Consider the following 14574-nt stretch of genomic DNA (forward strand, 5'->3'; position numbering starts at 1 on the left):
AGAGAAAAGGAACTGGTTCAAAACTTCATGTTTGCACAGACGGTTGATAAACCGAGAGTAAAAAGGATACAGAATGAGACGTATATTCAGAATACTGACGTTTTCCATTTATAAATCATTCTTCATCAATCAAAATCAGACCAAATCGTTTTTGGGCTCATTTTTGTCGATTTAACTGATGCTATGGATTGTAGACCGTAGAAAATAAAAGATTAAATCTCATGTAACAATTCAATAATTTAATAAACAATAGATTTACAACTTTTTTTAACAATCTTACAATACGGATCAACAAACGAGTATGATACAATACAGAAGAAAATTTTAAAATATAGAAACAATTACATATGTTGATGTATGCATACATGCTGATTAACATGAAAGCAATTCAAATGATATAGGAGAAAAAAGATCTGTAAACAAAACATTACAGAGTTTTGCTTTTGTTTGAATGCTTGTATCCTTTGCTGAACACAATGCGCGGTTGCTGATGTAAGAAAAACAAAGACTCTAACATTTAAAACAATTACATTACGATCAACCGATCAAATATTAAATTTACACATGTAAAATTCATTGATTTCTACTCTAGTTTAAATGAAAATTTATCTACTAGGAGGTTTAAAAGTTCTTGTTGATCATCAAATCTGTGTTTAAAAGAAATTGGTAAATCTAGTTTCACATTCACTTGACTGGTCAAAAATGTGACATACAAATATATTAAGACAGTTGTGAGACATTTTGGATATAATATGAAATGAAATGCATCTCCATGTATTCTGCCAGATTTGTCCATCATAAAAGCCAAAAGGAAATGTCCATTTCATTTTAGGTTTGGCTGAATGGTTGTTAACAGAGAAAAGCAGCATGAAATAATTGCCATTGACACAGATCACAACACTGCACACGTGTTGTTTTGTGTTAACGCTGCTCCACGAAATTCGTCTCTGTCCTGCAGGAGAAACTGTGTGTCACTTTCAACTTACAAACAAATTACAGACAATGAAGACTTGCCTGTAAACTCAACGCTGTCTCCATGCGCCACCTTGTGGCAAAAAAGGGTAATACACAACCTAACTGCAGTGCTGCTGAGAAACATGTAGCTACTTTGTTTAATACGAAAGCTTCTACACAATATATCCTGTCAACTTACTGTAATAATCTTAAATATCAGGTTTAATTTACATACAAAGTCATTATTAAGGTGTAAAAAAACTCAAATTAAATTTAAACAAAAAAAATTGAACTAAATTTACGTCATAGCTGTTCCTTTCTCAGACCTTGTAAAGCAACCAAAAATCGATTATTATAAACACATACTATTTTGTTTTTCATACCATTTAATTAGATCGATTTTTAAGAACAAATGTCAATTTGAAACGTTAATGTTAGTGTAAGGACGATTGAGCGCACAAGCGCCCCCTGGTGGAACAACAAATACCGTTTACAGGTAATAAGGGTATTGGAAAAACTATTTAAAACTGTGAGTGATTAAATTATTTCGAGTTTATCTAAAACCACAAACATCTAATAACAGTCTGTAAAAAGCAATTCAAATAAAAAAATAAAAAGTGATCATTGTGATGCACCACTACTCACATGTCCGCATGTTTGTTTGGGATCATGTGATTGGTGTAAGTCAAAGGAGCGCTTTCCTCATCCTCAGGAACCTACAGCCAGCCATAAAATAAACAAATTTTATTTAATAAAATTAAAGACCAACAGAACAAAACACACACATACAGCGTCACATTTCTAAAATATAACTTATGCAGTAAATCAGTTGTTCTACCTTCTTTTATGGCAAGAATGTAATTATTGGGAACACGATAATGTATGTTAAACTCAATGATGCAAACAATCTTTCTGCCATCATATCAAAAAGCAACTCACCTCCCAGTAGCACTCATCATCAAAGCAGTTCTCATCTGCTGGATCACCCCACATGGGCAACTTCAGAATACAGCCTGTGTATTAAAGAACAATACAAGTTAAAACGTTACATAAGAAGTTACACTCACAAGACAACATGTAGCATTTCTCCTCACACTAACACATTCTTTGAAGGCAAATGAAAGCTTGAATCAATACAGAAAAGCCCTTGAGAGTCTCACTGCCAAATATGACCCCACACTGTATTTTGTAGGATTCATGTATCCTATTCATGTTTTACAAACACAAAAATCGCAATATGCATATACGACTTGAAATCTAAAGAGTCTCTGTTTACCAACAAAAATGCCGCCTCCTACTCCAAACAACAAGGCCACACCAAGCGCGGCTGCCTGAAATCCTCCTTGGACGGTGGGAACTCGCTTTTCAAAATCTCCAAAGAAGTCAAATGTATTTTTCAAGCTGAAATGGAAAAAAGGATTTAGATACGTGTATTTTATATTCATGCTGCGTGTATGCGAGATTTGATGTCATTTCTTTACTGGCTCACCCTAATGCCCCATAAACTTTCTCGCTGGCAGTGGCGGCTGAGACGGCACCCACAATTCCTCCGATGACCCCTGGCATGGCGTGCAGGTTATGAATGCCACAGGTGTCTTGAATCTTCAGTCTCTTCTCCAAGAATGGCTAAGGTACAATAAATATCACATCATTAAAAAACACAGTTTAGTTTTTGGGTTTGAAATTAAAACAAACACCGTGGTTGACGAAAACATTTCTGTTGACACTGAAATTGAACCTTAGCAATCCAAGCGACTAAAAATAAGTGTTGCATTGTGAAATCTATAGTTCAGCTATTGTGCATCAGCACATTACAATTGAAATGCTTGCAAGAACCATGAACTGTTTTCTGAGGAATTTATGCTTTGCCATCACAGATAGAACGGAGCACATGAAACAGAAGAGTGAATTAGAGTATAATTTAAATGGTGTTTCTTCAAATGGTGCATAGCTTCAGAAATAATTATCGTTATTTCAATGTTTGGTCTTAGTCAACAGAATCTGTAATTTTATAATTCAGTTATGAATCTCAAAAACAATCTTTTTAATTGCAAAAGTTAAATAACTACATTGGGATTATTGTATGAAAAAAGGTTTTCTCTCCTTTAGTCATATTAAATGTGTTACAGAAACACTAATACTAGCAAAATGTATCATTTAAGATCACCTAAAACAAATCTTGACAGGTAAAAAAACTCACAGATATATAAATGTAGCCCAATGTTGATATAACTCCACAAATGAAACCCACGATCAAAGAACCATATGGGGACAACATAAATTCAGCTGCCGTTCCTACGGCAACTCCTCCAGCCAGTGTGGAATTCTGGATGTGAACCTGAAGAGAAAAAAAACGGTGTTTTAGATTATGGATCAGATGGTTTCCGTTTCAATCAAGTATTTTAAAAACAATACCTAGAGGGCAATACATGTGAAAGAATGAGTCAACACTTGGGGTAAAAAAGGAACCCCATATAACATATGTATAAAAATGTATGATGACAACACTTGAACTGCATCCAATTGAATTTTATCTGTAAATATCGTATGCATCTTATACTATAAATAGTAACACAATCCAAATAACTGGTAGTGGGGAATTCCGAGGAGTTTCCAAAAAGGTCTTGTGAGAACACAAGTTGTTAACAAAGTTGTAAGCCAACGCAGCGAAATGTTTTGCAGATGCTACCATGTCTAGTTTTCCTGTTTTCTCGAACAGGCTGGACATTGCGACTGTGGTCAGGACTGTGGAGGCCAGAGCCAGGTATGTGTTGATGGCCGCTCTGTGCTGACCGTCTCCATGATCAGCAATGGCAGAATTGAAACTGGGCCAGAACATCCACAGGAACAGAGTGCCTGCGTGAACAGATTTCATAACAAAACCATCAATGTGTGAATATACTACTTAAGGGATAGTTCACCTTCGAATTAAAATTTGGTCATCATTTACTCACACTGTTGTCATTTTAAACACGTGTCATTTTCTTTCTTGTCCAAAACACAAAAGAAGATATTTTGAAAAATGCTGGTACCCAAAAACCAAATTGACTTCTATTATATGATAACTAAACCAATGCAAGTCTATGGAGACTAATGGTTTTCAGTAACCAACATTCTTCAAAATATCTACTAGAAAATCAGGTTTGAAATGACAAGAGGGCGTGTAGATTATGACAGAATGATTCCTTATTGTAGGTTTTAAGGCTAGTCCCAGACTAAAATGAATGTTTGACCTGTCTTAAGTATAATAACTAGATCTTAAAATATATCAGTGCCATTGTTTTGTCTCAATTATAAGATTCTATCTGCAAAACATTCATAGACGCAAACATTTTCAAGCAACACAAACTATTTACTTATAACTTTTGGTAAAACATGAGGTTAGTGTATAATAATGTGCAAAAAATGTTTTTTATGACACTTTTCATATTTTAGAATGTTTTTTCTTGTTCAAGTTCAGCATAAAAGGACAGATCAAATTTCTTTTCAGAGACGAGTTTGGCTGAAATAACAATTTGTTATTAACTGCATTTTGTGAGTCTATGTAAACACAGGTATAAGGAAGCTAGCGCTGCTGGCTAGTGTTCTGTCAATAAATATACAAAAATTATCTCTACAAAACAAAAAATACTGTCGTTGGTTGAGCTGCTCTCGTTGAGAAGAGTATCAACAGTCAACCTTGAGGTTTCTTATAAACATTGTTTTGTGTTGCACTGTTCCAATATTCCCGTCACTGAGGAGTCCGTTCACATGACAAAGAAAGCGGATCCTGATTGGTCCTCTAGTGACATTCAAAGTGCTCATTGGCTCTTTATAATTATAATTCGATTTTGTAGAACCTTTTTGCTTTCTTAAAAAATGTCCATAAATGAACATTTAAAAAAACATGGAAAACTAATGAGTTGTTACAGAATAAGAATATGTGAAAACTTAATTTTGACCAAAATGTCAGATAGAACCTTATATTTCTAAGGCAATGAAATATCTTTATTCAACTAAGGCATAGTCCTGGTTTAAGCTGAAACATGTCTGTGAAACCGGGCCGTAGTGTCATAAACAAAGTTTAATAAAAAAATATACAATTTTTTACCGATCATGGCAAAGAGGTCCGAGTGGTAGACCGAACCGTTCAACTGTTTGCTCTTATCCAAGTCCGGCCGATACAGAACCCATGATATGGACAGACCGAAATAAGCTCCAAACGTGTGGATCACCATAGAGCCACCAGCATCTTTAGCCTGACGGGGATAAAGAAATCTAGTTTAAACCAGGAATAAGCCTTACAAATAAACTTTACAAGTGTGCATTTTTAAATATGTCACCGCAAGCTATCTTCAGTTTTGATAGCTCTAACATTTACTTGAGTCTAGTAATCTGTTTTTGCAAATGAACTCTTCATATACAGTTTGTCCAAACAGTGGAGGCCGGAAGAGTTTAAATTCAGCATTAAAATGTATATTATGTGTGCAAGTAAGTAACTCACATGAAGAATATTGAGGATGATGAACTCTTCAATAGCGAACAGCGTGATGCCAAAAAGGGTCATCACCAGCAGCTGAACCGGACTGACCTTTCCCAGGACGGCACCGTAAGCTATCAGACAACTCGCCACACAGAAATCTGCATTGATAAGGCTAAAACAACATTTAGAAATGAACCCAGTTTTACTCAAACTGAACAGACGGCAGATAAACATACTTGGTTGCCTGTGAAATCCAGGTTAGAGTCAAATAATGCAATAATGAGATTACAAGTATCAACGTTTGATTTTAACCAAATATTTCACTATGATTTCAATTTTTTTATATACGCCAAGATTCAATATACCGTACATCAATATTAAAGATATCAAGGTTATAATTTCCACTTACTTTATTGTACTTGTTTGTCAGGCTTGTGTTCCCATTAACGTTTAAACACAAATCTCACCTGTGGGATTGTTCTCTATCCTGTTCAGCTTACAAAAAATAAAAAGGGAGAAGAAACATACTTTTCTATGCCGATCTTGATCTTTCCATCGGTGTAATCCAGAGAATGAAACCAGCCTTGCATCAGAAGGGCCCACTGGATGCCGAACGCCGCAATCAGGAAATTGAATCCCACGGAACTGAATCCGTAGCGCTTCAAGAAGGTCATGAGGAACCCAAAGCCGACGAAGATCATGACATGTACATCTTGAAAACCTGTAGGGTGAATGTATCAAACAGTTCAGTTTAAATCAAAGGTCTTTATTCAGCACATGCGGGTCTTTAGAAGATCAAACATGTCAGAAGTTCTTAATGGGGTCTAGACATGCATGCTTGGTTTCTTTGTTCTTTAATGCATCAGTTTTGTTTCGACAAAAGACATTTTAAGGACCCTTTAGACCGGTGCCATTAAGAGAACAGTTGAGGGACAATGATTACATATAACCATTCACTTACACCCTTACAGAGATGAAAAGGGTTTGATTCTTCACTTAAAACCGCCACGCCCTGATGTTGACTGTCAAACATGTGCTTTGACAGGTGTAGATGTATGTAGCTTGTGGTCAAAAGTAAGCAGCTCATACTAAATACATATCTGAACACTGAATGAGTTTCTCAAAACAGAACTGGGTTTGGCTGCTCATTTTGTAAAGATGTTTCGAGTTCTCCCATAAATGCAAACAGAGCCACACAAACCAAGGACGCAACAATACTTGTGATCCGTCAAATCATCCTACCCTGATTTCCCTACCGCAAGGCAAAACTTAATCTAATCTAAACCAGATGGACAAAATTAACAGGTAGGATGATTTTACAATGAAACATTGGTCAGATAGTCCAACCTGCTTAAAATAAACACATAAAAAAAGATTACGGAGTAAATACCCTGTCAGATTATCCTACCAGCATTAAAGAAACGTGTCAAATTAATTTACAGCGCAATACCCTATCAAATCGTTCTTCCGGTATTTAATAAAAATATAGAATGATTTAACAATGAAAATACACCATCACATTCCCGTAGCAGGTAGGATGATTTTATAATTGGAAAAAAAATGACATTACATGGATGTGTGCATGCCTGGTAGGATAATTTGACCCAACCTGCTTATGTCAAACGTTAATGACAACAGACAATGCTGTGGTTTTTGGACAAGCCCTTATTTGCACAGAGAAAAATACTCTGCTGGTCATTGTTAGCATAAATCGACTGCTAGAAACCAAAACAGATCGTTCCTTAATGAGTCGGACAAGAATCATGTTTGACCTTGAAATCAGAGTCAACCGATGATATGAGATCTACTAAATAGCAGGTTACCACTTGTAAAACGAACTTGTATTTTACAGAATTTGATTGTTCCACATATATCAAAGTATATATATACATACATATATTTGAAAGTGCTGTTAGAAGATTCCTATTGACAAGTATACTTCGACTCTTAAATGTTTTAAAGTGCTCTAACTTCATGCACTAACTTTGTCCTTAAATGGATACTTCACCCAAAAATGAAAATTCTGTCATCATTTATACAGTGTCGACAAAAGGCATTACATGTTACATTTACATTTAGCAGTTAGGGAGCAACAAGCGATATGTCATACAGGAGCCATAATACATTAGGTGCCATTACAAAGTTACTGGTTTCAACAAATGCTAGATTACTACCTGTTGAGAGAAAGGGTTATTATTATTATTTATTTATTTTCTCATTTGTCTGTCAGGCATTCACAGAAGAGTTGGGTTTGAAGTAGTTTTTAGAAATGCATTAGAAACCATGGCCATGACAAACCCATTAAGGACAAGAATAGGTTGTCATGTCACGTCGAGTCCTGTTGCGTCCGGTGTAGACACGGTGTTATTCACCCTTAGATTGTTACAAACCTCTTTGTCTTTGCTGAACACACAGGAAGAAATTTGAAAGAATGTCAGATCTCACCCACCAAATTTGAGGGTGAATAAATATTCAATTTTTAATATTCAATTTTGGGCGAAGTATCCATTTAAATTTAAAAACGGTCTTTTAAATTAAGTAGTCTACTACTTTTGTGTCCTCAGAGTGTAGTCAACTGTGCTAATTTGGGACACCATGCATAGAAGATTAAAGATCATATTTTTTATATATTAAAGTCCCAGTGAAATTAAAAATGAAAATTTTCTTTTTTTAAAGAATTATTGTCGCACTAATATTAAAAAGCTTATCATGGGGGTCATTTTCTTTCTAAGATTCATGCGCCCTCACAATCTTCAGATAAAATCTGAAAATGCACTTCCACCCTGAAGTGACTATTCATCTCAAAGCATCCGTTAACTCCTCTCCTTCAACTGTCACTCTGATGCCTTTGAAATTCCTTTTCACTCCGAAATATGTCACAATACGGAAGTAAAAACGATCGCAACTTCCGGTTCAAGGGGATTTTAAAGTACTCTACTTGAGGCTTAATACTGTAACACTTTAAAGAAATTTACCCAATAGTAATTTAGTCGCAAGTAGTATTCAAAGAACACTTACACATGCACTACATAAAGTGCAAGTAAACTATACTTAACAAAATTAAGTATACACTTGAAGTGTACTTCAATTATCAATAGTAAGGCATATAAAGTCGTATGGAGAGATTTTATACACAAACCTTTTCTACGCCAGACGTATCCTGAAAGGCAAGCATCAGGTGTTGATACATTTGTTTTGTCGACACATTAAGCAGTATCAGATCTCACGCTGCTAACAAACACTACAAGCACATCATCAAGAACGCTTGTTAATACAAAACACCCCACCCTGTATTTATGGCTTCTCTCGTATCATAGAGGGTTTCCATAATACCCCTCGTGACTGACCACCTTAAGTTTCGTCCACACACTACTTAGAGATGAACTCGAAGTTATGTTTGAGGTAAGTCACACCTCGTCCAGGACAATTAGAGCAAAATGCTTCAATGACATCCGATCATCCCCCAACGATAGACAGTAGGGTCACAAAGCACCTGCCATGCAAGACCTTGATCCGATCTTGCAGGGAGAATAGTCCGACATGAGGGGCAAAGCTTTTTACATGGCAGAAGAATTCAACCACGCCTTCAAAGATCCCAAAGCTAACAAATGACACAATTACATGAAGAGAAATAATCCCACAAACACACACACACCTCTCTGTGTGTATCACATATTCAGATAATAAGAATGAAGTGTTGTACATAAAGATAGATTGTTTGCATAAAGATAGACGTGTTTATGTTTATTTGATCAGATCTGATATGAATATGAGACAGAAATATAACGGGTTTTATTACAAATACGATGAATCTCCAACTGTTTACCATTAAAACCATTATGAAATTCCTTTAAGTGCCGTGTTTTAGGTTCTATACTAGTAAGATTTAATGCTGTTCCAATTGGTTCCCATCTGCCAGATACACAAATTCAACCCACAAATTCAACCCAACAGAGACCCACAGAAACCATTATGGTTTCTATTAAAAGCAATACAACCCACTAGAAATTCTGTGATGTTTCAATTGCTGTTCTGGAAAGAGTTGAATGATTCATTTCAATCCCTAAAATTTAGTTTGTAAATGCAAACATTTTATTATATTATATTTAAATAGAAAATGATAGAAAACGTTTTAATAACAATTGTTTGACAGAATGCACTTACTGGGGTATCTGAAGTAGAAGTCATTCTCAATATCACTCGTGATATTATTCTTTTCTTTGAAATCGACCCAGTGAGTGTCTGCCTCTTCATTATACCGCACAAAGACCCCAAACAAAACGATCATAGCCAGTTGCCAGACCAAACACACGGCAGGTAAACTAAATCTCACATTCGTGTTCTTGGGTCGGTCGCAGATGCCGTGCATGCAGTTCCCCATTTCTGCAAGTTATTAAAGAGCAACCTGCTGATGCCGTCAAAGCGTGTGAACGCGCATTAGTGCCACTTTTAAACACAGCGGGAGCGCGGAGGTGTGTCCGCTTTGCCATATCGGGCCCCTTAGCAAAAACGTAGACAGAATAAAGTTTACGGATGAAAGGTCAATGTAACATCGTGTGACGTGTTTCTGTTTGGTGATTCGTGATTGATTCAAATGCATTGCCGCATTGATCTGTCATGACGAGTACAACTTTTAATTTGAAGACAGGATTATTTTCACGTCGTGTTTTTTTTATTTAATGCAATGAAATATTAATTCTCTAGTAAAACAAGAAAAATAAAAATGAAATAAAAATGAAATAAACCAGCGCAAATTTGGTGACGGTCGTATCTACGCGTGATGACGTATTTACGTTATTTTAATGACGTTTCTTTGAAACGCTACTTTCTAAATACTTCGCAGCACAGTTTAACGTTACACAAAGAGTTTATTTCTAAAACGAGTTAATAAAAAAAACATGTTTTTTTGTTGTCAATTCAAATAACGAGAGAGTTGTTACAATAAAGACGTAAAGATTCACTGCTGGTGTTACTTATTTTTCTCAGTTAATGGGCAAGACACACTGCAGTATGGGTATTTCATGCATATTAATAATACATGCTATACATGCATATAAACATGATCAAAGTTGAAATATATGTTTCTAATGTCATTTATTTCTTTAAAGAAATCATGAGCCATTGACGGGCATGCGTTAAATAACATTAACTGTGATTCAGCTGGGCCAAAGCAGCTTTTTCTATGTTATTGTGGCTGAACTCATTTTTGAACTCTGCCAGGTTCATATAGTCTAAAAGTACATAAAGTAATATCACGTGTTTATGTTTTAACCTTTTTCTGTCCACAGGCGATGGTTGTGTGGGCATGCTGGTCATTCTGGATATTGTTCTTAATGACCTCATTGTTACTGATTCATTAAACAGAGAATATGCCTGTAGTGTACACATGACTGACGTTCTGCTGTTACCGCTTGTAATGGCTTGTGGTTACTGAGAAATGGACATGATTGTATAACTTCCAAGGGTATGTAAAGTATACTGTAGATCATCATCAATGACCCATCATGACTCCCTCGATAGCTTTTTAGTGCCCAATGCTGCTCCTGCTGATACTATTTAGGGGCCTTTTCTTATATTGACCATACCTGTGTCTAACTCAGTAAATGGCAAAAGTTTATTAAAGTTCATTCAGGGTCGGACTGCAGATGATTTGACAGAAACTGCTGGTATTTGGAACTGCTGCAGGAACCGTGGTAATCTCTATAACCTGCCTAGACATTTAGTTGACACGGATATAACTTCAATTAGATTCAGACTGATGATTATAAGCCTTTCGGTGAAGGAGTAAGTTCTCAGCTAAAGTCGAGTCAATGCTTTGGTTTGCGTCACTCAGCATGCTGGTGTTACTGAGATGAAGCACCTCGATCCTGATGTGTCTGAATGCATTAGCACATTCTTGAAGGTCCACATTGATTCAATGTAATATAAATCCATCCATCCATCCATTTTCTACCGCTTATCCGAACTACCTCGGGTCACGGGGAGCCTGCGCCTATCTCAGGAGTCATCGGGCATCAAGGCAGGATACACCCTGGATGGAGTGCCAACCCATCGCAGGGCACACACACTCACTCATTGTAATATAAATCCGTGTTATAAAAACTATTTTTCCATAATATCGCAGTGATTAAAAAATGTAAACATTTCGGAACATTTGCTCTCTTCTCTTGCAAACGCCAGAAGACCATAGGGGCTGTAAATGAGCCCTTATAAACCCTTTTTTATTGAATGATTTGTGTTTAGGAGATATGAAGGTGTCATTTTCTTAGGCTCACCTGGTTTCAGCATGGGCTTAAAGAAATAAAAAACATTTTAATTGCATCTAAAATAAACTATACTTAAGCTTGTCAAGAGTTAGACAAAATGACCACAGCAAACATGCTTTGAATAGAGCAATACAGACCAACAATTTTTTGACTTGTCCTCTGTTTCTGCCCGTGTTAAAAGGCCATCTTACCCTTATTTTACCTGGTAATGTTTAGCCATCACTGCCTCATTAAATTCTGATACTCAGAGAGGTTAACATCAGTTCAATGTTTGACAATCAAGTCTAACCAAATAACAAGCAATGCCTTATTTATCTTCTCAAGGCGTGACCAGATCAAACGGAAAAACATTCATATTTGTATCCTAAAGCCTCCTGCGTATTTTGCAATAGGCTACAACAGATGTTGGTATCACATAGCGCCATCTGGAACTGGAGCTATTGTATACAGAATGCACAAGTGCTCTTGTTGTGGTGAGAAACAGATGACACAGGTCTCCTCAGACTGTTTAGTGTTAGTTACAGCAACCATCACCTGGAATTAATGAGTATTTGAGGCCACAAACCTGGGGAGCATTTAACAGCAGAATAAGTTTTTGATATTGAAAGCAAGAAGAGGATGAATTTCAAAATGATGCCAAAATAAACATACACGAGAATAAAATTACATTCTTAACCAAGGTTATGTCTTATCCATTGTGTTGTAAAAAAGCGAACCGTAAATTAAATAAAATAGGCTTAACGTTTGCACAGGCTAATCCTCAGCTTTCCCAGAAGCACAAAGAAGTTTTTTGACGTGAAATTCCTGTTGGATAACAATAAAGAGCCACAAGGGAAGATCATATGTTTTATTAACCGTTAATATGTCTTCAGTGTCTGGTCGCTTTTGTAAAGAAGAAATCTACACCACACGGTTAGCTGGGGAGGTGTGTAGGTCATGTGGAACAATGTTTTGTTCTTTTCATCACGATCTGATTGATGTCTATTTACACGTTTTCCACTGAAATACTGAAATTGACAGTTCAGTTGACGTCACTGAATCGGTTTGTTTGTTTTGAATGGAAGATTTTGTAATAGAACTGTGGACATTATCATAAATCATGTTTGTAGTGTTGTGAGCCTCAGATACATGAGAAGGATGATGCACTCAGTTGTAATTTCGTTATTGAATCAGCTCATTGTTCGGGTTTTGAGCGTCACTCAGTATAATTCAGTTTGAGATATTGATGAACTGAACAAATGCTTGCAATGTTTTTATCTAATTATTTTCCTGAATCAATTTATCTTCCAAGTATTACATTTTTTTAGCGTGGTCTTTTTAATCCTCACCACCAGAGGGCGCCATGATGATAAACTAAGAGTGAGAGTGTAAATCAGAATCCATAGAAAACTTTAGGCCTGAAGCTTGTGGCATTTCTCATTCAGTAAATAAAATTGAAAGAATTTGTCTAAATATCTCATTCTTCCCCACAGATTTTAATCCAAGTAATTTTCAGAGCAAAACATTCTGCCACATTTCAATCCTTTTCTTCGTCACTTTTAAAAAGCTTTACTAATTTTCAACACCCCAAAAACAAACGTTTAATTATGAAAAATTGCAGTACATTTTAAATAGATTGTGCAGTTGCGTATGTTGTTTTTATAGGATATTCAAGATTTTAAATCAACGTAAACCCCATTTCAAGATCTATTCTTTAGGCTAAAACGTTTTCATGATATGATTTTGCAATTCACTGAATTCTTCTTCGGGCAACAGATATTTCCTGATGATTTCTTTAACTTCCTCCTCTGTAACTGTTTCATAGTCCTTTCTGTTCTTAAAAGGGAGGTGACCTGCGAGCTCACACAGAGCGACATTAAAAGCAGACTCTTCCTTCGCCCCGAAACAGGACAATCTGGGCCAAATGACGACCCTCACCCCATTTCGGGCTGAAAACGGGTCACCCGCCTTGTTTGGAGGGCAACCTCGGGTGATGAAGAGGTTGTGTGCTATGTTCTTATCAACCATTATATCAGTCAGTTTACATACAGCGTTGACTGTCAGTGTGAGATCTGGACCCTGGGTGTAAAAGAGAAACCCGGTTGGAAAGTCGACCAGGCGGTACAAGTGATTTTGGGGGTGAATCAGTTCTGCTGGGGAGCTTTCAAGCCTCATTTGGTGGTCGAGATAGTAACCATGGAGATGTAGATGGTTTACAGAAGCAAATCCACCCAGGCTATTGAACCCAACTCTGAAACCTGGATCAGCACTTAGCAGAACGGTCTCGATGCCTATTTGGACCGCCAATGGGGTCAGTATTTGCGGGTGACAACGGTCCGGTTCGGGAACGAGCAGACAGTGGCCGAATTCTAAAGGGCTGACGTTGATAATGATTTTGCACTTTTTATTTCTGCCATTTTGGTCGCTTTCAGTGATAACTTTCTGTAGTTCAAACAGAAGCTCTTTCGGGTTGATCTTGTTGAAATTAAACTGATTCGGATCGAAGTTCTGTCGGATGCTGACGATCTCCTGCGGTTTTCGTCGCTCGACGCCTCTCAGGATGTTCAGCTGAGCCACGAAGCCACACGGACCGGGAAGGATCCGCGTATCCAGGTCACCCAGGTGGTATCGGAACAGCCCGGAGTTCATTTTCTCCGTCCATCCGGACCGCAAAGCGATGTCAAACCTGGACTTACTCGAAACATTTACGAAATCCTCGTCAGTGTAGGTGAAAACCGCACAGTTATCCATAGCGTTTGCCGATTAAAGATATCCAAAAGGTGTTTAAGTCTAACGTGATAAATAGCAAAACTTTATTTCAGGTCACTAGGATCTGTCGTGAGTATTTTAAACGCATTTAACTCGTGTTTCAATTCAAACAGCGACACCGTGCCGGAAGACGTCATTGCAACG

At 36.9% G+C, this 14574-nt stretch overlaps 2 protein-coding genes across 2 annotated transcripts; both read right to left on the reverse strand.

The window, feature by feature from the left end:
• Nucleotides 1-275: 275 nt before the first annotated feature.
• Nucleotides 276-9957, reverse strand: rhcgb (Rh family, C glycoprotein b). Its single transcript, XM_056740402.1, has 11 exons — nucleotides 9581-9957; nucleotides 5945-6137; nucleotides 5438-5588; nucleotides 5045-5192; nucleotides 3644-3810; nucleotides 3155-3292; nucleotides 2444-2580; nucleotides 2231-2355; nucleotides 1894-1967; nucleotides 1600-1670; nucleotides 276-952 (listed from the first exon to the last, which is right to left on the reverse strand). The coding sequence occupies exons 1-11, from the start codon at nucleotides 9795-9797 to the stop codon at nucleotides 922-924; spliced, it is 1452 nt and encodes a 483-aa protein (XP_056596380.1). The 5' UTR covers nucleotides 9798-9957; the 3' UTR covers nucleotides 276-921.
• A 3179-nt stretch (nucleotides 9958-13136) lies between these two features.
• gdpgp1 (GDP-D-glucose phosphorylase 1) lies at nucleotides 13137-14574 on the reverse strand. Its single transcript, XM_056740129.1, has one exon. The coding sequence runs from the start codon at nucleotides 14410-14412 to the stop codon at nucleotides 13381-13383; it is 1032 nt and encodes a 343-aa protein (XP_056596107.1). The 5' UTR covers nucleotides 14413-14574; the 3' UTR covers nucleotides 13137-13380.

This window comes from Triplophysa dalaica, chromosome 24 (assembly GCF_015846415.1).
Source record: "Triplophysa dalaica isolate WHDGS20190420 chromosome 24, ASM1584641v1, whole genome shotgun sequence".
Lineage (NCBI taxonomy): Eukaryota > Metazoa > Chordata > Actinopteri > Cypriniformes > Nemacheilidae > Triplophysa > Triplophysa dalaica.